The sequence below is a fragment of the Drosophila navojoa genome, chromosome 6, assembly GCF_054131105.1.
Source record: "Drosophila navojoa isolate 15081-1374.11 chromosome 6, UAZ_NAV_1.0, whole genome shotgun sequence".
Classification (NCBI taxonomy): Eukaryota; Metazoa; Arthropoda; class Insecta; order Diptera; family Drosophilidae; genus Drosophila; species Drosophila navojoa.
In genome coordinates this window covers 1,186,241-1,213,863 of record NC_142894.1, presented here as the reverse complement: position 1 = coordinate 1,213,863, position 27,623 = coordinate 1,186,241, and the positions used below count along the sequence as shown (strand labels likewise).

Sequence of the window (27,623 nt, the reverse complement as noted above, 5' to 3'; positions counted from 1 at the left end):
TCCTCTTCATGCTGACAGTGGGTTGGCGGTGAAGACGAAAAGACGCCCTCCTATTCAGCACATCCTCAATAGTCTAACAATTAGGCGTTTATATTGTAATGTAAACAGATTATGTCAAAATACAGTTTACACAATTTATATTATATATTTCTGTGTCTTTGCGGCTTGTTTCTGTTTACATATTGAACCATTTCTGTTATTGAACTTTTCATTTGCTTTTCTCGATGTAGGATGATATAACGCAATAATATCAGCATATACAAGGGTGACCTCTAAGCTCCAGTTACTCACCATGACATTATTAATAGATAACAATGCAGATTAGATTGACATAAATCATAGAGCGGCAAGTTTTCTATCAACATTCATTTTTATGATTGTACGCAAACTAAACAGCTTCATCTTATTGCTAAGTAAAGTTTCCCAAAAAAATTGTAAAAATACCCTGAACCCATTGAAAATGGGAAATCGAGGTATAATGGTTTCGTGAAAAGTATGTAACGGGCAGAAGGAATCATCGCAGATACCATAAAGTATATAAATTTCTGATCAGGACGACGAGCTGAGTCGATACAGCCCTATCCGTCTGTACGTCCGTCCGTCGGTAAAAACGCCTAGATCTTAGAAGTTATATGCATTATATGCATACTCGTGAATACCATACGCAAGTATGTTTATCATATTTATCGATAAATCATCCGATAACTTTTTGATTTTGCTTTCCGGCCTCATTTGAACACTTTTAGTTCTGGAGAATTCAGATTTACCATGTATACACATATGATGATGAATACAAAAATTTTGTAATTTTCAGATTTGGGATACCACGCCCCCTTCGCATCCAATTTGTAAAAAACTTATTATAAGTACTAGAGACTTGCGCTTTTAAATGTACATATGTGCATTTGATTTTATGATTTACATTATATTTACGTTCTGAAAGTTTCATTAGAATTTTACGTCTAGGAATTAAATTATTCAACAAACAAATTCTCATACTGTTGCCCACACATTGCATGCGAAATAGTGCCAATTTATGTTAAAATGGTCAATGGACAGCAATATTTTGTATATTCGGGATTTCCCTTATTTCGTTGTTTAAAACAGTCAGAAATTTTGCAAATATACATATTTGCTGCTTGTTATGAGAAACATTGTTCTTTAAGCTTTATTTTATTTTTTTTTTTTTCGAAAAATAAAGAGTTCGGTATTTACAATTATCGTTATCCGAGGCGTTCGGTAACCGTGTCTTTCTCTATTAAGTGACTTAATTGACAAAATGATAAATATAAAACAAGTAAGAAGGCTCTAGTCGAGACTGCTCGACTAGGAGATACCCTGAACCCTCCAAGCTGATATTCTTATCATTCTTTTATGCACGCACACATACATACATATGCATCCACCCTCACGTGCCCGCGCTCTGTTAACTGCACAGTAAGCAGCGACTGAGCTTGGGCTGCGCTGCAGTGTGGGCAATATTATTAGAACTTATTTGTTGAATAACTTCTTTTGTAGACATACAATCTTAATGAAATTTTCAGAGCGTAATCATATGGTCACATTCCAAAGCACAAGTATCTAGTACTTGAAATACGACTTTTACTAATTGGGGGAGAAGGGGGCGTGGTATCCAATATCTGTTGATTACAAACTGTTTGTATTCATCATATGTATATACACAGTAAATCAAATGAGGCTAAAAAAACGAAATCAAATTTTCGATTATTCTCGTTAAAAAAGTAATCGGATGAGTTATCGAAAAAATAAAGCAAACTCGTACAGCATATGGTATACATGAGTATGCACACAAAATTTCAGCTCTCTAGCTCTTATATCTTCTGAGATCTCGGCGTTCAGACAGACAGACGGACGGACGGACAGACGGACAGGGCTATATCGACTCAGCTCGTCGTGCTGATTAAGAATATACCTTATGGGGTCTGCGATGATTCCTTCTGCCTGTTACATACTTTTTCACAAAACCATTATACCCTGATTTCCGATTTACTTACGTTGTAGTCGCGCGTTACCGACTGCACCTAAGTTTATCTCTAATACTGTAGATAATTCAGTTTTTCTCAATTCGCCCCACCCCTATTAGGCGTGCCCAGTTCTTAGAACGAGCTAACGGTAACCCAACTGAGAAATTTGGATGCTTAATAAGTATTTTTCGATATGCCACGACCCTATCTATTCGATAGAGGAGATTACTTGTGACTTGACTATCTTATACTTTAGGAGATATTTTAGGCTTTGCGGTTTGCCACGCTCATAACTTTTTCATATTTTAGGTTTTTAGAATTAATACTGTCGAGTGCTCTAGTCGAGACTTCTCGACTAGGAGATATCCTGAACCCTCCAAGCTGATATTTTTATCATTCTGGTTTTTCACAAAACCAATATACACCGATTTTTCATTTTCAAGAGGTTTAGGGTATAAAAATCACTATATTTTCAGGTTAGATCTGCCACGCCCCTAGTGTGTTCCAAATTTCAAGCCTCAAGCTTCAATAGCGCCGAAATAAACTGCGTTCTCACGGACGGACAGCAAGACGGACATTGCACAAAACCAATATACTCGTTTCACTTTCATGAATGAGTATAACAATAAATTACACGCCTCTTAAGAGCATATAATAATTTCATAGAGAACGATTTGCATTATGTTTGGTGGCTGGACTGGTGCGACTGGTGTGAGAATGGCATTGCTACCCCTCACTAAAGTCGATCTGAAATCGCAGTCGCAGCTAGGTTGGATTTTTTGTTGAATATTGTGTTATTCAATTATTAGTATGGCACCCATTGTTAAGGATCATAATGCTATGTAATCCGCAAGCAGCTCTTAAGTGCATGGCCTTTTATTTACGCTGCTGGCTTCCATTCAGATCCAACCAGTCGAACGTACCTCCCAACCATATATATCCATTAGCAGAGCCCTTAAACAGCCAACCACCGCGAAATCCTTAACAAACCACATAGAGTGAGTGAGAGAGAGATGTATAGGGCAAATTTGACAGTATGAATGGACGCCCTAATCGAGCATTCAAAAAAAGGAGGAATCTCATCATGTGCAATTATTATATTTCATAATTTGTTTGAATTTCGTTTGTGATGAAGGGTGAGAAAGTCAATAGCTCGCGGTTGGGTTACTCCGATTGCATAACAACTATTTTTCACTAATTGTTTTCATCCTTCATGAGTACCTGCTTCTCCCCTCCCTTATGATCACAAATACAAATATAAAGTCATAACGATATTAGGCTTACTTGTCGAATTGTGCAGACCATTTATATACGCATATTTAGATATGCACGATTTTATATTCCTGTCTTTTTTATCTTGAACGAAATGTGCGGCATGGGTTTCTTCTATATCTCTCATTCCCGAAATTCGTATTTCCTTTTTTTATACCCTGAACCCATTGAAAATGGGAAATCAGGGTATAATAGTTTTGTTGAAATGTATGTAACAGGCAGAAGGAGGCGTGGCAGACCCCACAATGTATATATATTCTTGATCAGCACGACGAGCTGAGTCGATTTGGCCCTGTCCGTCTGTCTGTCTGTCTGTCCGTCCGTCTGTCCGTCCGTCCGTCCGTCCGCCCGTCTGTACGTATGTATGAACGCGTCGATCTCAGAAGATATAAGAGCTAGAGACTTCAACTTTTTTTTTAAATGTCCGTATATAACGCGCGCATATCGAGTTTATAAAAAACGATAACTCATTCTGATTTTTATCGATAAAAAACCTTATCGAAAGTCAGTTAAAAAATAATATCTCCATCATCATTGGGCTTCGGTATATATATATATATATATATATATATATATATATATATATATATATATATATATATGTGTGTGTGTGTGTATGTGTATGTGCGAATTATTATTGAAATATCAGTTGCTCGAAGAGTTCAGGGGATCTCGTAGTCGAGCAGCCTCGACTAGAGCTTTCTTACTTGTTTTCTTATAAATTAGGATTAATAGAAATAAATGTAAAAATGTACGTGTTTCAAAGAGAGATTACGGTTTTAATGGCATTTATGCTAAACAAAAAGTTTTTTAAGCAACTCTATTAGCAATTTTCCAGGCAATTGACAAACCATTATCATATTCCCGGTTCGCATACATTTGCATACATTTTTATTTAAACAAGCAAATATTTTAGAATTCGATGATAGGCAAGCTTCAAAGTGAAGAATGCTTTCTCCCACTGCTTGCATTCATATCTCTCTGTATTTATCTTTTGTCTTTATACTCTGAACCCATTGAAAATGGCAAATCTGGGAATAATGGTTTTTTGAGAAGTATATAACAAGCAGAAAGAGACCCCAAAAGTATATATGTTCTTCATCAGGGCGACGAGCTCAGTCTATATAGTCCTGCTCGTATTTATTTATTTCTTAAAGCTATTGATAAAAACGAGAGTCAAATTAAATTTAAAAAGAAGAAAAAGCCTAAACAAAGTACAGGATATAATATCAATAGTAACACCGACCCCGATGGGGGTATTTTATTTGCCAGTCCGGCCAGCTATGCCCACGTCTCACAGCCAAATATGGTCAGTGAAACTAATGATGCTATAAAAAGAAGTGTTAGTAAGAAAACTTAGAAAAAAATATTAAATGTAGATTTATTAACAACATATAATTCTTAAAATAAAAAATAAAAACAAAAATAATAAAAAAAAAAAGAAAAAATTTAATAAATAAGAATTAGTACAGAAAAAGAAAAAGTAAGGTATTAAAAGAAATTGCAAGAAAAGTTAATAATAAAAAAATAAATAAATAAATAAGAAATAGTAAAAAGAAAAGAGTAAAGGAATAACACAGAATAGAATATAGGATAGAATTGAGAAATCACTACACAACATAAGAACATGAAACGCACTGTGCAAAGAATAATCCCTAGTGCATACCGGCAAATCAAGCGGACGATAGTCTCTAGTTGTTCGGGACGGAACCGAAAAGTTTAGACGACCCAACAAAGAGGACGAATGAATATCACCACTAATCAATTTATGCAGAAAACCAATTCCTAAAATTGTTCTGCGATTGGTTAGCGATGGAAGATCAATAAGCTGGAAATCTAGAGAGTTGAAATTTTGAATGCATACTCGTGAATACCATACACAGTACGAGCTTATCATATAGAATAATCGATATATTTATTTCGGTTTTTTCAGCATAATTTGAGTACTAATAGACCTGGAGACTTCTGATTGTATATATTTTTCTAATGGATAAGAAGAGTTTGCAATTTACAGATTTTGGATACTCGTCCTTCGCCCACAAGTACTAGAGACGTGTTCTTTGGAATTTATAATATATATTAATTAAATTTCATTACTTTATCATATTAAATATCATATAATACCATTGTTAAAAGAAGAACAAATAATACAAAGGTATCTAAACACACTTACCCATTGCTTTAGGATCCAGCTGATAAGGAGGTATTCCACAATGTGCAGGCGGTGGTGTTGTTAAGGGATCTCCATTGTGACAGAAAAATGGAGGCAGACCAATTTTATTTGCCTAAAAATAAAAAATAAAAACAAATAAAATTTAATAAACTACCGTACTGTCGGGTGTACTCGACGTTGCAACAGTCTTTTCAGATGTAACATCATTCATTTATGCATGTGTTTATATATTTGCTTTAAATGTCCCAAATGAGTTTGGAATTAATATTACATAATATTTAACATGTAATACATACCCGACTAAAGTAAATCGTTCTCGATGAGTTGCTTCTGGGAAGCATTAGATATATAATAGAAGTGGAAGTGAAATAATCGAATTCGCTGAGATTAAATTCCAGCCTAGTGGAAAAGGTGATTAGACTGCTCAACCCTGTGCTTCTGAATTTTGATGAAGAACGAAATGTCACACAGGCTGTGTGGCACAGCAGAACTAAATTTTTAAATCGGCAGACCTGTTGGCTGATTCTGTCTAAATTAAGTTCACACCACTTCCTTTACCACGTAAAAGTCGACTACCGAGAGTCATGGCTAATTTTTTTTTTTTCAAATTACAAGAAAAAAACGTCACAAACAAGCAAAACGTTGAAGTCGGGCGTAACCAACTGCAGAATACTTATTTACACCATATTTCAGTTTATAGCTCAAATACTGTAGAAAATTTAGTTTTTCCCGACTCATAATTTTTGGTCATAAGTAGCGTAAATGCAAATTTTAAATAAAAAGTGAGAAAGCTCTAGTCGAGACTGCTACCCAAGGTTGGCAAACCACCAGATGAGCCATCATTCAGACCGATCTGTCTCTTAGACACCATGGGAAAGGTGTTTGAGAAATTGATCTGCTCTAGACTGGAGACTGCGATGACTAGCGCCGGAAGCCTGTCACCAAATCAATTTGGATTCCGGAAGGCCCGGTCAACAACGGATAAAGTATCTTGGTGTCATGATAGACACAAGATTAACTTTCTGCGAGCACTTAGAGTATGTGCAAAAAAAGGCAACTGATTCTTGTAGAGCTCTCTCGAGAATTATGCTTAACACGCGGGGACCTAAACAGCAACGACGTCTCCTTCTAATGAGCGTCATTAGGTTTGAACAAACACAGAAATTGTATATATCTTAAAAATATACTGTAATTTTCACATTTTTATACCCTGATCCCATTAAAAATGGGAAGCCAGGGTATAATGATTTTGTGAAAGGTATGTAACAGGCAGAAGGAATCATCGCATACCCCATAAAGTACATATATACATTCTTGATCAGTACGACGAGCTGAGTCTATATAGCCCTGTCCGTCTGTCCGTCCGTCCGTGTGAGTGTGTCGATCTCAGAAGATACAAAACTATACGTATAGCTATAAGTACACCATACGCAGTAAGAGTTTATCTTATTTTTTCGATAAATCATCCGATAACTTTTTATCGAGAATAATCGAAAAATTGATTTTGTTTTTTCAGCCTCATTTAAACCTATTCAACAAATGAATTCTCGTAGTATTGCCCACACTGCAGCGCAGCCCGGGCGCAGTCCCTGCTAACAAGAGCGCATTTTCATACGTGCGTGCGGATGCATGTGTATGTATGTATGTGTGCATAAAAGAAGTGCAGAATGATTAGAATATCAGATTGCAGAGTTCAGGGTATCTCCTTGTCGTGCAATCTCGACTAGAGCCTTCTTGTTTAAGTTTTTCTTTTTAATGTGCCATTAATTTTGTTCAGCAAAATTAAGGTTGTGTTTTGGTTATTTAATTTTTTTTAAAAGTACGTTGACGTTTTTTGCAATATTTGTATGTGTGTGTGTGTGAATTTATATATTTTCATATGTACATATGTATATATATGTGGGCATTATTGTAAGCTTGCTCCGTTTTATCAGCAATGTTGTATTTGTTGCTGATGTCGTTGTCGCCGTCGTTGATGAACAAATCGACAATAACATGCAAACAATAGCAACAACAACAACAACAATAGCAATAATAACAAGCAGTGACCGGCTACAAAGCAATCGAGTCAGCGAAACCGAAAATATGTCTTTGATGTAGCCGCCGCTAAACGAATATAAAAAGTGCCGCCAACGCCGCCACGGCTTTCCCACTGTTTTAAGCGGTCTTCCACCCCCAATCCCCCAGCACCTCTTCGAGTCCACTGCTAGCCGACGATAACCGACGGTACCCGACCCGTACACCACCCAGCTCCCCAATGCACAGCAGCCGACGGTCGCCGCCAATGGTGCTGCCAACGTAGCTATGTGTGTGTGTGTGTGTGTTTGTAAATGTGTGTGTGTGTTTGTGTGCCTGCGTTTGGCATATTTCTTTCTTAATTTTTGTACTTGATGAAATATAATAAGGCAGTGTGAACCCATTGGAATTCAGTTAAAAAGTAAAAAGAAATATAAATGTACGTCCAAAATAACACGGCATCCGATATACTTATAACAAAAATCAAAGTTCTATCACACATGATGACACATTCATACGTACGGGCGGACAGGGTCAAATCAACTCGGCTTGTCCCTATATATATAAATAGTGTATTCTTTTCCCGCAATTCTATGCATATAAAATGCGTACACTATTTAAACTATGCAATTTCTATGCCTCTTCAGGTCATATTCTACTCAGGCCAACAGGTATTGCTGAAGTTTTTTTAAAAAATGAACTTAAATGAGGAATGGAAATGAGAGCCGACAAGGCAAATGAATTTCGTGATGTGATGCTGCAAGAATTGAAATTGGACGCCATTGTCTAAAAGTGAATTGCAGCGTAAGATTTGGGGGTTGTTTTTTTCTGCTTTTACTTTTTGTCTCTCATTAAAAGGCACATCCACATCCACAGCAGTTAACGCAGAGCATTAGGGTGGTTGGTTTTGCTGCTTGTTGCTGCTGTTTAGGATTTGTATTTGTGGTAGTCGGCGCGTTTTTTTAGATTACTTCCGCACGCATACCATCTCAAAGGTTTGAGTTTATGTGTAAGTGTGTGTATAGTGGATGTAAGTCTGTTGATTATGTTTACGTACGTAAGTCAGTCGGAGAGACAGTGAAAGAGAGAGAGAGCGCGAAAGAGAAAGAGATAAGGCTAGAGAGCGCAACAGGAAGAGCGAAAGAGTGAGTGATAGGGAAAAGGAAAACCCTAGAAAGAGATAGAGAGAGAGAGAGACCGAAAGAAGAGTTTGTTTGATATGTACACAACGACGAGGGCCTGAAAGTTCTACCACCAAAGCACAGCGAACCGATAGCAGCCAACATCAGATACGGCCCAAGAGGGTGGAGCAATACGTGTACTCTTTACTTTTGGGGGTGTTGCACTGTGCGGTGCTGGTAGTAGTAGTAGTCGTGGTAGACGTTGATTAAAGAGATTTAAATTGAAAATTTGTATACCCTGAATTAAATCGAAAATGGATAATCAGAGTATATAGAATTCCGGATAGTATATATAACTAAATATATATGTGCGTATATATAAACGAAACGACACCGACATCTCTTTGACCCAATTTGAAGATCAATTTTGCTTTAAAGCATTAATGTTCCGTAATTATCGTCGCATTCGCGCGAAATGATAGTATGTCGAAAAATGTAATTTTACAGAAGCATTTTTTTATTTTTGTTATTGAATGTTAAATTGAAATTGATGCTTTTTACGAAACTAGAGCGAACTCAGTTCTTATTTTTGGCGAGTATGTGAGACATACGGTTTCTAACCGTTCTGCATTAAAATCTTAATTTCGCCAAAAATCAACATATTTTTTTCATTTCGCGGGAATGCGTCGTAACAATTTGAATTCTTTTCAACGATATTTTATTATCATTTCTCCTCTGGATCATACTTTAAAGAGTACCTTATAACCGGTCACTCCGGTCCACCGGCATTTTGAATACCAAAAAGGAAAAGATAAGAATGAATGGAGAAGAATTTATTTTGCTTTTTCCACATTTTATTCTAATCTCATTCATGGCTTAGGCACAAAATTTGAAATTTTATGGATTATATACAGCATTAGCTGTTAGAAAAAACCCTGAGTTGGTTCACATAAGTATTACCTGAATATATATTTCATTTTAAATCATAAATCGCATAAGAGCCACAAGTTAAAGCTTAACAAGCTAATAATATTTAAGTAGTTTATAACCGATTTGGTTAAGGCATTAAGCCGAAAGATTGGTATTCCAATATATTCTTACAAATCATATACTCACGGATCATATAATAGTAATAATTAGTTTTTTACATTTCGCTTTCCCCAGCTCTCAAGACTCTACAAGACTGTATAAGCATTTTCGAGATCCCACCCAATTTAAGCATTCATATATCAAAAGTTATAGAGGAACATCTACCTGATTTATAGCTCTAATATGCGTTAATACATATATACTAAAATACAATTCGGTTATAATGACTCCGTATATAGCGTCTCAAACAAAATTACATGAGTGAAAGGCGCAATTGAATAATAATTATACCCTGAACCCATTGAAAATGGGAAGTCAGGGCATAATGGTTTTGTTGAAATGTATGTAACAGGCAGAAGGAGGCGTGGCAGACCCCACAAAGTATATATATTCTTGATCAGGACGACGAGCTGAGTCGATTTAACCCTTTCCGTCCGTTCGTCGGTCTGTCCGTATGTTTGAACGCGTCAATTTCAGAATAAGAGCTAGAGACTTCAACTTTTTTTAGAATGAGTTTATCACTAAAAAACGATAACTCATTCCGATTTTTTTATCGATAAAAAACCTTATCGAAAGTCAGTTAAAGAATTATATCTCCTACATCATGTGTCCAAATTTTAGATATATATTAAGACGCATTTTATACAATTTCGGTGTTTGTTAAAATTTACCCCTATATCCACCCCCTCACCCTCATCTTTGTAAAAGTCGTATATCAAATACTAGAGACTTCGGTATACACATACATTTAAACATCATGTTTACGTTCTGAAAGTTTCATTACGATCGTACGTCTAGAAATTAAATTATTCCACAAATAAGTTCTCAAAATATTGCCAACACTGCAGCGCAACCCAAGCGCAATCGCCTGTATATGTGAGTTTGTTTGCATGCGTGTGTGTGTGTATTTCTTTGTATGAGTGCGTGTGTGTGCTAATTATTATTGAAATATCAGTTGCATGTTGGGTTCAGGGGATCTCGTAGTCGAGCAGTCTCGACTAGAGCTTTCTTACTTCTTTTAAAATGATATTTAGGGGGATCTTATGTAAATTTATGGAAATGTCATACACCTATTAAATATGAAGCAGAAAGCATTTGGTAGAGTAATGATCCCATATTATTACTATCCCATAACTGTATATCCTATTTCGACATTACGAAATCAATAGTAACTAATTTATTATTGATCATGCTTAGCAGCAGTTAGAGAGCTTCATTTCACTATAAACCTTGAACAATAATTGGAAAACCCCCACGATTGAGTGTTACTAATATAATGGGTAAATGCAACCAAATATAGCCGACAAGTCCCGAGCTCACACGTGAACATATTTGTATACACACATGAGAAAAATTATTATTATTAAGAAATTATATTTCTTAACATGGAACTTGCGATTAGAGCATTAGAGATTATTCGTCCAGAGCTGCAGTAGACACCTTAAGTTAACTACCTGTTACACCTGCTTGCAAGCGGAAATGGTAAATTTCTATGGCTTTAAGAAGTTTGCTCAAAGTATTGCAGTTAACCTCCTTTGTCATTTATTGTTACGCAGCCTAAAGGTCTCACAAAACGAAACGAAAACAAATAAACAAGAGAGCTCTAATGGAGACTGCTCGACTACGGGATCCCCTGAACCTATCAAGAACTGATATATCAATAATTCTTGGCGTTTTTCTGCTCAAACAAGAAATATACACTCACAGACACACATAGGCAAAGCACGCATGAGCACGCATTGGTTTGCAGTGTGGCACACTATGGGAATTTTAATGTTGAATAACTTTTCTTGTTGATGGACTCTCTTCATGAAACTTTTAGTTTCTGATAATATTATTAAAATGTGCCAAGTCTCTAGTATAGGGGTCGGGTGGTAGATAATAAAAAAATCGAAATTCAATAAAATGCATATGAGTCTATATTTAAAATTAAAAGACTATAGCTGTAAAGGTTTGTAAGATTTTATAACAGAGTTTTAATGTTTTAATAGATCGCTCCATACCTGCGCTATATATACACACATTAAAAAAAAAATAATTCAAGTCTCGAGCTTTCATATCTTCGGACATCGACGCGTTCAAACATACAGATTGACGGACGAAAGGACACACTGGGCATATATTTCAACAAAACCATTATACCCTGATTTCTCATTTTCAATGGGTTCAGAGTATAAAAGGAACCCTTGTCGTAAGACCTATTCAGGCGTGAGATGTCTCTCAATGTCCCCGTCAGAGGGGATTTTTTTCTTTAAGCAAGCTGTCCAAGCTGACCTCTCAAACCAGAATGTTTTTCTTTGTTTAGTCGTTCGCCGAAAATACACTGCTGAACAAACACTTCCTTCAATTACATAGCTCAAGTTCCATAATGCGAAGAATGCCAAGATTTCAAAGCAAAATTCATATTTCCTATATTCCTCATGAGTTTCAACTGATCTATATTTTTCGAATGATTTGAAAAACTACAATTTCAAGAAAATTGCAAAATAAAATGTACCCTTGGTCCTCATACTTTTTTGGCCGAAATGTTTTCTTCACAGTGTACGACGTCACGTCACGACGTCAAATAATGCTCAAAAATTAAATAGACACCAACATCAATTGTCCTTGTGTTAACCTAATATATCCGTTTCTAATCAGAACGCTTCATCGCCTAGTATAGTCTTGCAAACAGCTCAATGTACATATGGAATGTCTTGTGGTGTGCTAGACCCGGAGATAAGTTCAATTATTATTTTTATGGATTTTGGTATATATTAATAACTGTATTGCTTTCTTTCATAACCGTTTTCTATCTAAATAGATTTATGAAACCAATATGATCAAATATATCATATATGTATAAAGATAGTATTATTATTATTATTATATTAATATTATTATTATTATTATATTAATAATATTATTATTATTATTATTATTATTATGATTATTATTATTATTATTATTATTATTATTATTATTATAATTATAATTATAATTATAATTATAATTATAATTATTATTATTATTATTATTATAATTATTATTATTCTAACTATTATTATTCTTTTTATTATTATTATTATTATTATTATTATTATTATTCGTGACGGAAGCGCTAGCAGCTAAGATAGCGAGAAAATAACTGTCGATTGCTATCACACGCAGTAAGCATGACAACTGGAAAGAAATCTGCAGAGATATAAACAAAAATCCTTTGCTATCAAATAGTCATAAAGAAGATGAGAAACTACGGAGCAGAGCCAAACGTGGATGATGAAACGATGGATCACATAGTGGAGCACCCGTAGAGTTTGATGGTCCCTAATTTCACCGACAAAGAACTCAATATTGCAGCTCTCTCCCTGATGAATAAAAAAGCGCCAAGGCCAAATAATATACGTGCGAAGATATGAATAAAAAAGCGCCGGGGCCAAATAATATACGTGCGGGGATACTGAAGGTGTTGATCATCAGGACGGCCTACTTTTCTACTTAGCATGTATAACGCATGTATAAAAGAGGATATTCCCAGAAGCGTGGAGAGTACGGAGACTGGTGCTCATTAGCAAAGGCAAAGCGGATCCCAACTCACCTTCGGTTTATCACCCATAGTGTACACACAACTGGAAAGCTGTTAGAAAAGTTCTTAAGACCTAGACTACTCGCCGCAGTAGAGACCGCTAGAGAACGTAGCCCCAGGCAACACGGGCTCAGACCTGGAAAATCCAAAATGGGAGCTATTGATGAAGAGGTTCAGGCAGCCAGAGCTACGTAAAGAGAAAATGCATACTACCGCCTAGTTGTTTTGCTAGCAACGCTGGACGTTAAAAACGCCTTTAATAGTGTCAGGTGGACCGATATGCTCGGCTCCTTGGAGCACCGCTTCCATATACCGGAGTACCTTATGAGTATGATCAGGAGCTATTTGCAGGATCGAATACTCCTAATCCAAGACTGGAAATGCCTGAAGATACCTTCCTGATTGGATATGCCGACGATATCGCAGCCGTCATTACTGCCAGAAGCACCATAGAGACCCAAAACAGACTTACCCAAGTCATGATCCGCACGCATATATGGCTTAGCTCACGAGGGGAGGAACTTTCCACCCATAAAACAGAGTTACTTCTGCTCACGGGGAAGCAGATCCCAACCGAGAGAAGCGACTAAGCGAAAACCTGATAGGGACTCAGAGGACAGTGAACTATCTAGGCGTTAGACTAGACAGTAAACTCACCTTCTGGGAACAGCTGAAGCATGCCACGCGAAAAACAGCAATAGCAACGGGGTCTTTGAGTAGACTGATGGCAAACGTTGACGGCCCGACGGCAGGAAAACGAAGACTCCTTATGGAAGCGACAAACGCAATACCTAACATGGTAGTGAAGTATAGGCTAACACCTTAAAGGCGAATGTAAGGTGAAAACCGATGTTAATTGTGCAACGAAGAGCAGCCTTAAGGATGCCGATAATATTCCAAGTTGTGTAATTAAAGAGTGCAGTGTTTCTCTTCAGTTTAAATTATTTAATTTGTCTTTGGAAACTTCTTGTGTTCCCTTCAATTCGGAAAGAATCTTTCTAATATTTCTAATTACAGAGGCATTGCAAAATTATCTGCTATTCTGAAGGTTTTTGAAAAAAAATTTTAATATCGGCCTTGCAACAATTTTGCAAATCAATTATTCAACCTACGCCATTAGACTATCCATTTTTTTTTTTTTTTTTTTTTTTTTTTTTTTTTTTTATGAGCTTTCAAATTTTAAATGTAAACTTACTCTTATTGCTCAGTTGTATGGTCTCCGCAGCATAAACTGTATCAGGATCGTATCGAACCGGTTGAAAAACAGTTTCTTATTTTTGCCTTAAGGGATCTTAGCTGAGACAGTAATGTACGATTACAGTCTTACCATAGTAGGCTTCAGCTCATTGATCTTCCATCGTTAATCAATAACAAAACAATTGTAGGAATTGTTTTTCTGCACAAATTGATTAGCGGTGATTTTGATTCGTCCTCTTTGTTGATCCGTCCTGATTTTTCGGTTCCGCCCCGAACAATTAGACGTTATCGTCCGCTTCATTTACCTGTGTGCACTATGGATTATCACGTATTTTCCTTAGAGCTCTCTCTTCCTAAAATAAAATCTCTTCTATTAGCTTACCTTAGGGAAACCACTCGCAATCCCCAGGCCAACGTTGTGTAGTGATTTCTCAATCCTATCCTATATTCCTCTTAAAATTTATTATATTTTTAATTATATTGGCTATATTTAAGCTCTTTTAATATCTTATTTTAAGTTTTCCATTTCAACACTGTATTTTCATAGTTCAATAGTATCACTGACCACATTTGGCTGTGAAGTGGGGCATAGCTGGCCGGACTGGCAAATAAAATACCCCTATCGGGTTGGTGATACTATTATTATAATGTGTTGTACTTTTTTAGTTGACTCTAGTTTTGTCAATATCTTTTAAATAAATCACAAATTATAACATCGGCGTACCGCAGTCTCTGGGGCTGCCGTGACTGTGATAGCAACAGTCATACTGGTTGACTTGCTTGCCTAACAGCGCCAAAAAAAAATATGGAATCTTCGGCAAAGAGGAGAATTCTCAGAACAGACGGCCAGGAGCATACGACATCAAATCATAGTCTCGTAGAAGGCGAGATGGGCATGCCAAAGGTATGGAAGATGGACCGCTAGAATAATCCCCGATCTAGAGAAGTAGATAAATAGAAAACACTTTCGAAAGTACCTAAATAAGATGGGAAAAACTGCCGAAATGCATTGCACGATGCAGAACACACTTTCTTCAACTGCAAAAGATGGTCGGAAGAATCGACCTGGCATAAACAGTCGGTGAAGTCCAAGTAGAGACATTAGTTCAGCGAATATGCAGCAGCATAGGGGCTTGGAAAAAAGTCTATAATTTCGCCAAAAAGATTCTGGGGAAGAAGTATAACCTGGACGCAGACACACAGAGGGCAACGCTCATTTAGAGCACACTATGGGGCACAACCTTGAAGGTTAATTAGGTATAACTCCTGGTTCCAAGGTGGATTCGAGCCTTAGAAGAGGATTTTTTAGTCGGCAAGCAGACATGCAGTCTGACACACCGGTCAGAGTAACGACCAGACTGACGGTGCATAAAGCATTTTTTTCCTACCTCAACCCAAAAAAATAATATATATATATTATTATAAATATTGGCAACAGCAACACTTGCCCGTTTAGCTAGCTAACTTTCAATAGAAAATATTGGGAGGATAAGTCTTAGCGGATGTATGACCTCCCCTAACAACCTATTATATTAACCTGACATGTAGATAATTATCGCTTTGCTACAATACATTGAGATGGGGCTAGAGTTTTATTTGTCATCCCTTAACATTGTTTTTTTATTGTGATGATAAGCCGTTCCGCCCTTAAAACCCAGGTTCCCCTTTTTTAAAAGAGGAAGCCACGGTACCATACAAATTATTTTCGTTCTTGAAAGTCTATAATTATCAAGAGGCGTGGTTTTATTAAATTTTCACATTTTGTGAATTCTTTGAGAATTCCATGGTAATACATTCTGGATTATGTAGAAAATCATTGCAGTCGGGCTGACACTTTGTTCGCAAATGGTTTCAAAGCCTTGAGCCCAACTATTAAAAATAGGAGAGCAGGCTAAAAAAGTTTTGTTGAAGGGTAAAAATCTATAACTATTCCCGGATATACATCTTTGAAACTAGATTCTCCAAATAGGTATAATAGGTAGCCATTTTTTTTTTTTTTATAAAAAGCCAAATATCGAAACAATTTTTGGTCTATTAGCTTACGACCTTTGTTAAGGCAGCGCGAAGAGTTTTTCTTATAGTGTCCCATCTAAGTCAGCGTACCCCCTATACATTTTCTATAAGAAAGTTTTCCGGTTGATAAAATGAAGTAGTATTACATTTTAATAATACATAGTAACATCTTATTTGTATATAATATACTATTAACAAACTAAAGAGAATCGTCCTTATTTTTTGTAGTTTGTTAATTATGTGGTACTTACAGAATTTTATTTTAGGTAAATAAACTACTGTCCTATTTTCAATGTACTTAGTCGATCAAAAAATATTCAATTTTAAATCATCTGAGAAAAGTCAACTTATTTATCCACATTCGGCTTAGCCAATTACAGACATTTCCTTCGAATCTTCATATGATTAGGTGGCACTAGTTATCTCGGTAAAGTGATAGAAAATGGCTAAATTCCACTATGCATTTGTGATTTAGCGTTATTTTTGACACGCCCCTCGTATCTTAATTAATTTTTGTAAGGTTGATCTAGGTTGATCTTATTTCTAGTTTCAAATAGGCTTCAAAAACCCAACTTATTGATTATTATCGATAGAAATTAATAGAATAAACATTTACAATTTCTAGTCTCAAGCTTTTGTGGCTTAAATTTCTGGTTTATAAGAACGAACAGACAGGCTTAGCTTTCCAACCAGATCAGCAATATATGCTGTATGGTCATCCACGACTCCTTCACAAAATCAGCTTGAACGCAATGATTTCTTGATTTTTTTTATTAATTAAGATGAACTATATTTACGCACAATAACCTATAGAAGATGTATGCATGGCAAAATTGAAAGCATTTACCTAATCGTCTACACGTCTTCTTTACCATTTACGTTTTTTAATCATGCAAGCACTACAAGCTGTCGGAATTTCGCACTGGACAATAATTTTATGCTTCTTATAAAGCAAATTGAATAACTAAAGATAACCGTATAAAATATGTGGACAATTTATAAACAACGCTTCTTATTCAAATTTTTTTGGTCTATGAAATGAAGGAGATATATGGCCCGTATGCGTGGTTGCCTATCTGTATTTAAGCCAATCTTGTCGCTTATGTATTTATATATGGATACAAATAGTTTTTAAAACTTTATAAATATAGGCCGAAAATTTTACAAGCCTAGCTCCTTTCGGAGATTTTCTGAGAGCTGTTTTCTGATAACATTGTTATGCTCAATGCATTTCATTTTCAATTTTATATAATAAGGTATAAATAATATGACATGTTTACAGTATTTCCCATATGGAGAAGGGAACTGTAAAACATAGAAATGTAATATGATGAAAATAAAACTTACCATAGTCACGGGCAGACCGCCTGGCGTACCATTAGCATACGAATACGGAGACACCAAATATCCCATATTAAAAGTCGGGGTATGCGGCTCAAGTTTATCTGGACAAAAACAATATAAAATTTTTGGTTTGATGATTTTGTGAAAAGACTGTAACAGGCATAAGGAATCATCCCATACCCCATAAAATATAGAATAATTGAATAATTAATTGCGCAGTCAGCAGAACGCGTGATTATTCGTGCATGCGTGTGTGCATAAAAGAAGTGCAGGATGAGTAGAATATCAGTTTAGATGGTTCAGAGTATCTCCTAGTCGAACACTTTTGATTAGAGGGCTCTTACTTACTTACTGGGAAATCAGAGTATAATGGTTTTGTTGAAATGTATGTAACAGTGTTGCCAACTTTTGTTGAGCAAAAAAAACTGTTTTTAGTGGGAAGATACTTAAAAATAAGCCGAAAAAATCGGACAAAAATGCTTATGCTTTCTGCTTTGATTTGATTGTTATTTAAAAATATTTTTAACAACTTGTAATTATGGCAGCATTTATTTAACCGCCGCAAGACGTATCTGTGAAGTTTTATAATATATTTGTTTTACCTAACGCTTGAACTTGAGTTAAGCATCACAGTATTGATCTGACTGGCCAAGTGCCTAAATATCTTATTTCCTCCCGAATCTTTAGAAACACGCCTCTGAGCCCAAAAAGTTGTAGCGTCTTGAGTATTTTCCCACTGAATTATGTGAATATTCTTGCGTTCACGACTCATTTACATAGAATTAAAAAGTTCAAGATTATTGTTAAAAACAAGTTTTTCTGAATTATATGTATTACCGCTGGGTTCGCTCATTGAAAATTAAACTACTGAACTATTTGAACAACATAAGAATTATCCCTACAAAATATAAAAATTAAATAACTAGCTTTCGATAAAGTTTTTAATCGATAATAAAAAAGGCATGGACCTAGGAAAAACAAGTAAGAACGTTGCATTCGGGCGTTACCAACTGCAGAATACTCATTCACACCCCATCAGCAATTCACTAACCAAGTTTAGCTCTATTACTGTAGAAAGTTCAGGTTTTCTCGATTTGCCACTGGGCGTAAACACTTCATTTTTGGTCAGCTTATAGAACAAGCTAACGGAAACCTAGCTGCAAAATTAGAATGCTTACGCTCAAAATATTAGAAAAATTACAGGGTATTTTGATATGCCACGCCCCTGAGGCGTAAGAATATTATTTGAGGAATCGTTAGAGGAGGTTACTGGTAACTATCCAAATTTGAAGCTTCTAGCTCTTATACTTTAGGAGATATAAACTTTTGCGATTTGCCACGCCCCCTTTGGGCAGAGATAGATCCATCATAGCTCGGTGGACTTGGGAGGTCAACCTGCGTATATATACAAAACTTCAGGTCTCTTGTATCAATAGTACCTTAAATATAGCAGAATTTGAAAAATCACTATATCTACAGGTCCGATTTTCCACGCCCCTAGTAGGCGTAGATATGTAATTTTTGGGCGGAGATATATCCGCCATAGTGATCTTGGGTGGTCGACAGATCCGCTTACCCAATTTCAGCTTTCTAGCTCTTCAACTAACATGATTTCTGGCATATCGGAAAATGCATTTTCCGATTTTCCATGCCCCTAGTAGGCGGATCCGGAAAATTTTAACACTTTATAAATCGGAGATATACACGAGTATATTCAATATCGCCGAAATAGACTGCGTTCAGACGGACAAACTGACAGACGGATAGACGGACGGACAGCAAGACGGACATTGCACAAAACTAATATATTCATTTCACTTTCGTGAATGAGTATAAAAATTCACGATACGTTAAAATATACGGAAAGACGGAAGAAGAATATTTTTACTTTGTCGTATCTGCCATGCCTCCTTCTGCCTGTTACATACTTTTAACAAAACCATTATACCCTGATTTCCCATTTCAATGGGTTTGTATGTGTGTACAAAAGAAGTGCAGAATGATTAGAATATCTGATGGCAGGGTTCAGGGTATCTCTTTGCCGAGCAGTCTCGACTAGGTCAGAAGTACGATGACTTTAGTTGCACAGTGTATATATATATATCAATCCCAAGCATTCCCGCCTAAATTATTTTTAAAATGTTTGCAAAAATATAAGTTAAATGCGGAAAAAAGGCTGAAAATTTAAAAACAAGTAAACAAAACTCTAGTCGAGAGTTTTCGACTAGATACTACTCTGAACAAATCTAAAAATAACGCATATTTAGTTTGCTTACAATTTCTATTTCGATGTATTTAAAAATTTAAGGAAATATAAAACTCATTTAATTAAACATATACATATTTTAAAACAATTAAAACAAGTAAGAAGACTCTAGTCGAGACTGCTCGACTAGGAGATACCCTGAACCCTCCAAGCTGATATTCTTATCATTCTACACTTCTTTTATGCACGCACGCATACATACACATGCATCCACCCTCACGCGCTCGCGCTCTGCTAACTGCGCAGTAAGCAGCGACTGCGCTTGGGCTGCGCTGCAGTGTGGGCAATTTATATGATGAATAACTTTTTTTGTAGACATGCAATCTTAATGAAATTTTCAGAGCGTAATCATATGGTCAAAATGTGTGTACATTCTAAAGCACAAGTCTCTAGTACTTGAAATACGTTTTTTGCAAATTGGGGGCAGAGGGGGCGTGGTATCCAAAATCTGTTGATTACAAAATGTTTGTATTCATCATATATATATACACAGTAAATCTGAAGTCTCTATGTCTAATAGTATTCCAATGAGGCTCAAAAAACAAAATCAATTTTTCGATTATTCTCGATAAAAAAGTTATCGGATGAGTTATCGAAAAAATAAAGCAAACTCGTACTGCGTATGGTATACACGAGTATGCACAAAAAATTTCAGCTCTCTAGCTCTTATATCTTCTGAGATCTCGGCGTTCATACGGACAGACGGACAGGGCTATATCGACTCAGCTCATCGTGCTGATCAAGAATATATATACTTTGTGGGGTCTGCGATGATTCCTTCTGCCTGTTACATACTTTTACACAAAAACATTATACCCTGATTTCCCATTTTCAATGGGTTCAGGGTATAAAAATAAACATCAATCGCGCGCTCTGGGTTCGAACCTGAGACTTCTCGATCTCGAGCGTCACGCCGCTAGTCACAACGCCACTTCACTTTTCGACATTGCGATGGCAAAAATGAAATAGACTCACTGATGCAGCGCCATATAGCAAAACTAAACTTACTGCTAATGTGATTCTAAGAATGTGCTAGAATAGTTTTGTACACTCGTATAGGAAAAGATGATGCACCTGAGTTTTCTATTATTTTTTAACGTCTATTGAATTAACAGAATTTAGTAAAACTTTCAGCAAATGATCTACATATTCTATTGAATAATTGACAAGTTTAAACAAAATAGAAATCATTCACTATTAGCTATACTGGTATCTGACTTTAACTTTAGTGTTATTAGTCGACAATAACATAACAGGACATCTCGACATGTATACGGCCATTTAAAAAAATCAAGTCTCTATCTCTTAGATCTGAGATCGACGCGTTTATACATACGGACAGACGGCAAGGGCTGATCAAGAGTATACATACTTTGTGTCTGCCACGCCTCCTTCTGCCTGTTACATACACTTCAACAATACCATTATACCCCAATTTCCCGTTTTCAATTTATCGAGGAGAATTGAAAAATCGACTTTGTTTTTTGAGCCTCATTGGAATATTATTAGACGTGGAGACTTCAGATTTACTAAGTATATACATAAGATGAATACATTTTGTAATCAACAGGTTTTGGATACCACGCCCGCTTCAATTTGCAAGTTATACTACATTTACAGATTTACCGTACGCATTTTTGTTGTTGCGTTCAGCTCGGGCTGTCCACAACTTAAAATCTGGCTGCTGTAGCCGAAATCCTGAAATTTTTGCCTAAAAGCATCCTTGGGCACTTTATTACTCTTTGCACATTGAACACAATTACAAACGATACCGGTAATACATGCATAGCACTGTCGAAATTCATTTTATCACTGTTATACTTATTTCTGCTCGGTTCATAATCCAATAACGACACACAATCTTAATATATAAAACAAGTAAGAAAGCTCTAGTCGAGACTGCTCGACTACGAGATCCCCTGAACCCTTCGAGCAACTGATATTTCAATAATAATTCGCACATACACACGCACACACACACACACACACACGCATACAAACAAACACACGCACACACACACACACATATATACAGGCGATTGAGCTCGGGTTGCGCTGCAGTGTTGGCGATATTATGAGAACTTTTTTGTGGAATAATTTAATTTCTGGACGTACGATCGTAATGAAACTTTCAGAACGTAATCATAATGTTAAAATGTATGTGTATACCGAATCACAAGTCTCTAGTATTTGATATACGACTTTTACAAAGATGAGGGTGAGGGGGTGGATTTAGGGGTGGGGGGTAAATTTTAACAAAAACCGAAATTGTATAAAATATATCTTTATATAAATTTTAAATTTGGAGACTCTAGCTTGAAAGATGTAGGAGATATAATTATTTAAGTGATCTTCGATAAGGTTTTTTATCGATAAAAAAATATCGGAATGAGTTATCGTTTTTTAGTGATAAACTCGTTATGCGCGTGATATATACGGACATTTTAAAAAAAAGTTGAAGTCTCTAGCTCTTATATCTTCTGAAATCGACGCGTTCATACATACGGACGGACAGACAGACGGACAGGGCTAAATCGACTCAGCTCGTCGCCCTGATCAAGAATATATATACTTTGTGGGGTCTGCCACGCCTCCTTCTGCCTGTTACATACTTTTAACAAAACCATTATACCCTGATTTCCCATTTTCAATGGGTTGAGGTGGTGGATATAAAGGTGAGGGGTAAAAATTTACAAAAACCGAAATTGTGATTGTCTTAATATATATTTAAGATTTGGAGACTAGCTTTAAAGATGTAGGAGATAAAATTTTTATAACTTATTTTCGATAAGGATCGATAACAAAATAACTGGATGAGCTATCGATTTTTAGTGATAAACTCGATATGCGCGCGCATATCTAGCTTTTATATCTTCTGAAATCGACGCGCTCAAACATACGGACAGACGGACACACAGGCAGACAGACAGACGGACAGGGTTAAATCGACTCAGCTCGTCGTCCTTATCAAGAATATATATACTTTGTGGGATCTGCCACGCCTCCTTCTGCCTGTTACATACATTTTAACAAAACCATTATACCCTGATTTACCATTTTCAATGGGTTCAACGTATAACAAAGTCGGGCTTCTTACAACACTTATAGCTCGAGATCCGCTAGATTAGAAACGAGAAATCGTCGAGCTTATGGTACAGACGAGCAGAGAAATAATCTTCGAAGTGCAAGAAGAAATGGTTCAAGTATTGATTTGAATCGAGCGCCGTTTCGATATGATTGCACCATCGACTACACCTTGCATCGTTAAGTTTGCATTGGTCTGTAAGTATGAGAGTTGCATTGTTGCATTGCTATCTGTTGATGATTTTTCGAAGCCGTGTTCATTCATCATAATAAAATACTTGTATATGTCTATCTATATTAATATTGTTCAGCTAAAAGATAACACGACATGCTTTGATTGTTAGGCGGTACGAAGTTCAATTTGCAAGTTCAAGTTGCAATTTTGATTAATAAAATTTAGTTGCATCCATAAATGGTCAACTGGAAAAACAATCAGCAACAAACGGATATCATCACTGATACACACACTCATTTTATGTATTTATATCCATATAAATGCGTATTTAAGAATCACAATTACGGTTTTTTTTAAATATGCGTACTTAACACACTCATATTGAGGAGTTTGTCACTAAAAACGATAACTCATTCCGATATTTTTATCGATAAAGATCTTTTCGAAACTCGGTTATAAAATTATATCTCCCACATCTGTAAAGGTAGTCTCCAAATTTAAAATGTATATTAAGATGCATTTTATACAATTCCGATAGCATTCTTACTTGTTTACGTTATTTTACGTGTAGAAATTAAATTATTCAATAAATAAATTCTCAAATTTTATTGAAGGGCAGGGGTTCTCGTAGTCGAGCAGTCTCGACTAGAGCATTCTTACTTGTTTTTAAATTGGAATGCGTTTAACATTCATTGATATTTGAAGAAAAAAGTCGGAGCAACCGCCTTCATGTTTTAAATGCCCAGAGGGGCCACACTAAATAATAAAATTATTTTAATTAATCATAGTTTGGACTTGTGTGTCTAAACATTATTGACACTGTCATTTATGAGTCATCTTTGTATTTGTTGACTTTTTTTATACCCTAAACTCATTGAGAATGGTAAGTAAAGGTATGTTTTGGGAACAAGTATGTAACAGACTGAAGGAACCACCGACTTGAGTCGATTTAGTCCTATCCGTTTGTCTGTCTGTCTGTATGTATGAACACGTCGATAACTAATCCCGATATTCATTATCGATTACAAACCTTATCGAAAGCAAGTTTTTTTATTATATCTCCTAAACCTTTAGAGCTACAGCTTCCAAAATTAAAATGTAGACTTATATGTATTTTCCATCCACCTTTGTAAAAGGCGTATTTCAAATACTAGAGACTTGTGCTTTGGCATATATGTACACGCACTTAATGTTATAATAACGATCCAAAGGTTTCATGAGCATAGCTCATCATCAACAAGAAAAGTTATTAAGCAATTAAGTTTCCATAGTAACCTCACACTTCTTAGATATTTACATTCAAAGTAAAAAAAAAAAAACACATTTTTTTCAGTGTGCCAACTTATTTTTGACAGACTGTATGTATATATGTATATCTTATGTCAACATTTTGAGCAGGAGAAGAAGGCCGAAAGCACGGACTGAGAATCAGCCAACGCACGTAGCAGTTGCAGCGGCAGAAGCAGAGGTCTACCTCGGCCTCTGGACCGAAGTCCAGAAATAGCAGGCAAAGAAGGTACGAAAAGTAATGGGTAACAAAATAATCCACGCGTTCTCGAGACAACAAGCGTCTGCCAACAACAAAAATTAAGCAAGAACTTCAAGACATCCGCAGACACTAACAGTTTCGACTGCAGCAGCTACGTTGGCAGCGGCAGCGGCTGCACCTCCACGAAGGAGACCGATTCTACGAAAACTCATTAATTTCCAAGGATACACAAATACAACAACAGACCGTGTTTGTATTGCCTATGAGTGCATACGTATACGCACTTACACATGCATACAAATGGGCATGCACCCAAGTGTATGTTGCATGCAGCAGTAGCCACGGCAGCAACAACAAAAGGGGTACAGATTTGATTGTATGTATATACGGACATATACATCCATATGGATGTGTGTATGCATACACAGTCACATACATACATACATACATGTATGCCTTAATGCATGAACACATGCGCGTGTGTATGATGCATGTGTCTAGCTTACACACGTCTCTATTCTGTGCATTCAAGAATCCAAACTGATCGACGCACATTACATTACGGTAATGCGCACAAATTTTCCTTTCATTTGCATACATATTTACATATGTATGTACAAGAAATGGAAACGAATTGACTTTATTTCACCTCAAACGCTGTGATGCTGTTCGATTGATTTTTTTTTTTTTTGTGTTATTAAATAATCAAAAAAATACATTACACACATTCATTCATTCATTGTATGTACATATGTACATGTGTATCGCAATAAACAAAAATTTTAAGTATTTTATGATTGCAAAAACATAAATAAATATATGAGACAGGCAGACTCTAAAACAACTAAGCATACACGCATGCCCATGCCGGTACGCATACAGACATGTTTGTATATATGCATGTATACACACACATGCACACATAGATATATGCACAATTGTCAATGTACGCCGTTCCTTTTACTCCATTCCCAGTCCAGCCGACACTGCGATCGTCAAGGCCCGTCGCTGATTACGACTCGTTATCTCTTTCTTTTTGTTTTTTAACGGCCGGCAAGAACGAACAGTGGTCCGCAGAATCTCCTTCAAAGGCAAAGTGAAGGTAAAAAGCTCGTTAACGGTTTTGTTATGGTTTTTTAAAACGGCGACGTAAACGCAGACGCCAATGTTATTGTTAACAATTTATGTTTAGCACAACGCCCATCGTCTTTCGTATATGTACATCTGTATGTATGTATATTGCATATACATATGTACGTTTGTGCGTATGCAAATATTGTAGCCAACGCCGGTACCCGAAATCCATACATTTCTACATATGTATGTACATACAGACATGCATGAACGTACATAACAATACATACATAAGTAAATACATATGTACATGTTGTATTGTATTGGCTTTTGTTTTATTTTGGATATCTTTACCCTTCCCCTACAATTGTACAAAAACGTTTTAAAAGTACTACTACTACGTTATTCTGTTGCGTTTTAAGTTTAGTGAAGATGACATCTTCCATCGTCCACAAGACAACTTATTAAATAAGGAAGTTCCCATAACATAGCCCAAATTGCAGCCATCACACAGTCGATATGTATTCTTCTTATATTTATGTATGTAGAAACATACATATGTACATATATGTATGTAGAAAAGAAGTGACGAATTTTTTAGGGTTCTCATACTAGACCAGCCTCGACTAGAAGTAACATCCATATTTTTCTATCAATGTATAATAGTGAAGATAATCTTGCTGAAAAAATTGAGTTATTACGTTATGATTGTTGCAAACAGATTACATTCAAATGTACATACATAGATATGTATGAATGCCTGTACTATTCCATATATATGTATATATGTACATATGTACATATGGGTGTGTGAGTGCACGCAAACATGCTACGCAAGCCGCTGATGGCCCAAAGAAAGCAAAAATATAGCAACAGAGAAAAAGAGAACAAGTAAGAGAGCTCTAGTCAAGAGTGCTCGACTAGGAAATACCCTGAACCCTTCGAAGAAACACACACACAAGCACAGGCACATACATACATATGTATAAACATAAACACGCATGGGCTGCAGTATGAAATAACTACGGGACCTTAATAACTTGTGGATGGACTAGCTTCATGAAACTTTCAGATCGTGATTATAACATTAAAATGCCTTCGACAAAACTCAAGCCGCTAGTATATAAAATAGTCTTTTTTAAAACTTTGTGGTGAGGGGAGGAATTAAACAAAAACCGAATTATTATAAAGTACATCTGAATTACATTTAAAATTTGGCGGCTTAGGTTCAAAAATGTAGCAGCCATAATTATATTACTGATATCCGATAAAGGTTTTTAGTCGATAAAAAAAATAACGGTATGAGCTATTGATTTTTTGAGATAAACTATCGATGCGATAACATATCGATGCGCGCTACATATACGGACATTTAAGAAAAATTCAAGTCTCTAGCTTTCATATCTTCTGAGAACGACGCGTTTAAACATATGGACAGACGGACAGAGCTAAATCAACTCAACTCATCTGATCACAAATATATATACTTTATGGGGTCTGTCACGCCATATGTATGTACATTTAGCAAAACCATTATACCCTGCTTTCCCATTTTCAATGGGTTCAGGGTATAAAAAAAACAAGAAATGAAGTAGCGTGTCGACGAGCCGATCTGCATCACCTTGTTAGCACCATGGAACGGATGCTAAAGTTACAGTCCCCGACGACGACAGCGGCTGCGACGTTGGCAGCAACATCAGCAGCCGGTTATTTATCCCGCCCCACACACCAACATCGGCTTCGCCGTCAAATGTGAGCAC

The 27,623-nt window shown here is 36.2% G+C and overlaps 1 protein-coding gene across 3 annotated transcripts in view; it reads right to left on the bottom strand.

The window, feature by feature from the left end:
- Positions 1-27,623, bottom strand: part of pan (transcription factor pangolin) — a 58,999-nt gene that overhangs the window by 28,460 nt on the left and 2,916 nt on the right. For all 3 annotated transcript variants that reach the window (XR_016197237.1, XM_089262918.1, XM_089262917.1), the window contains 2 exons: positions 17,779-17,876; positions 5,431-5,542 (listed from right to left, as the gene is read on the bottom strand). Coding sequence is in view for 2 of the 3 variants with exons in the window: in XM_089262918.1 (XP_089119044.1) it covers positions 5,431-5,542; positions 17,779-17,876 (210 nt within the window). In the remaining variant the exon portion in view is untranslated. The remainder of the gene's footprint in view (positions 1-5,430; positions 5,543-17,778; positions 17,877-27,623) is intronic.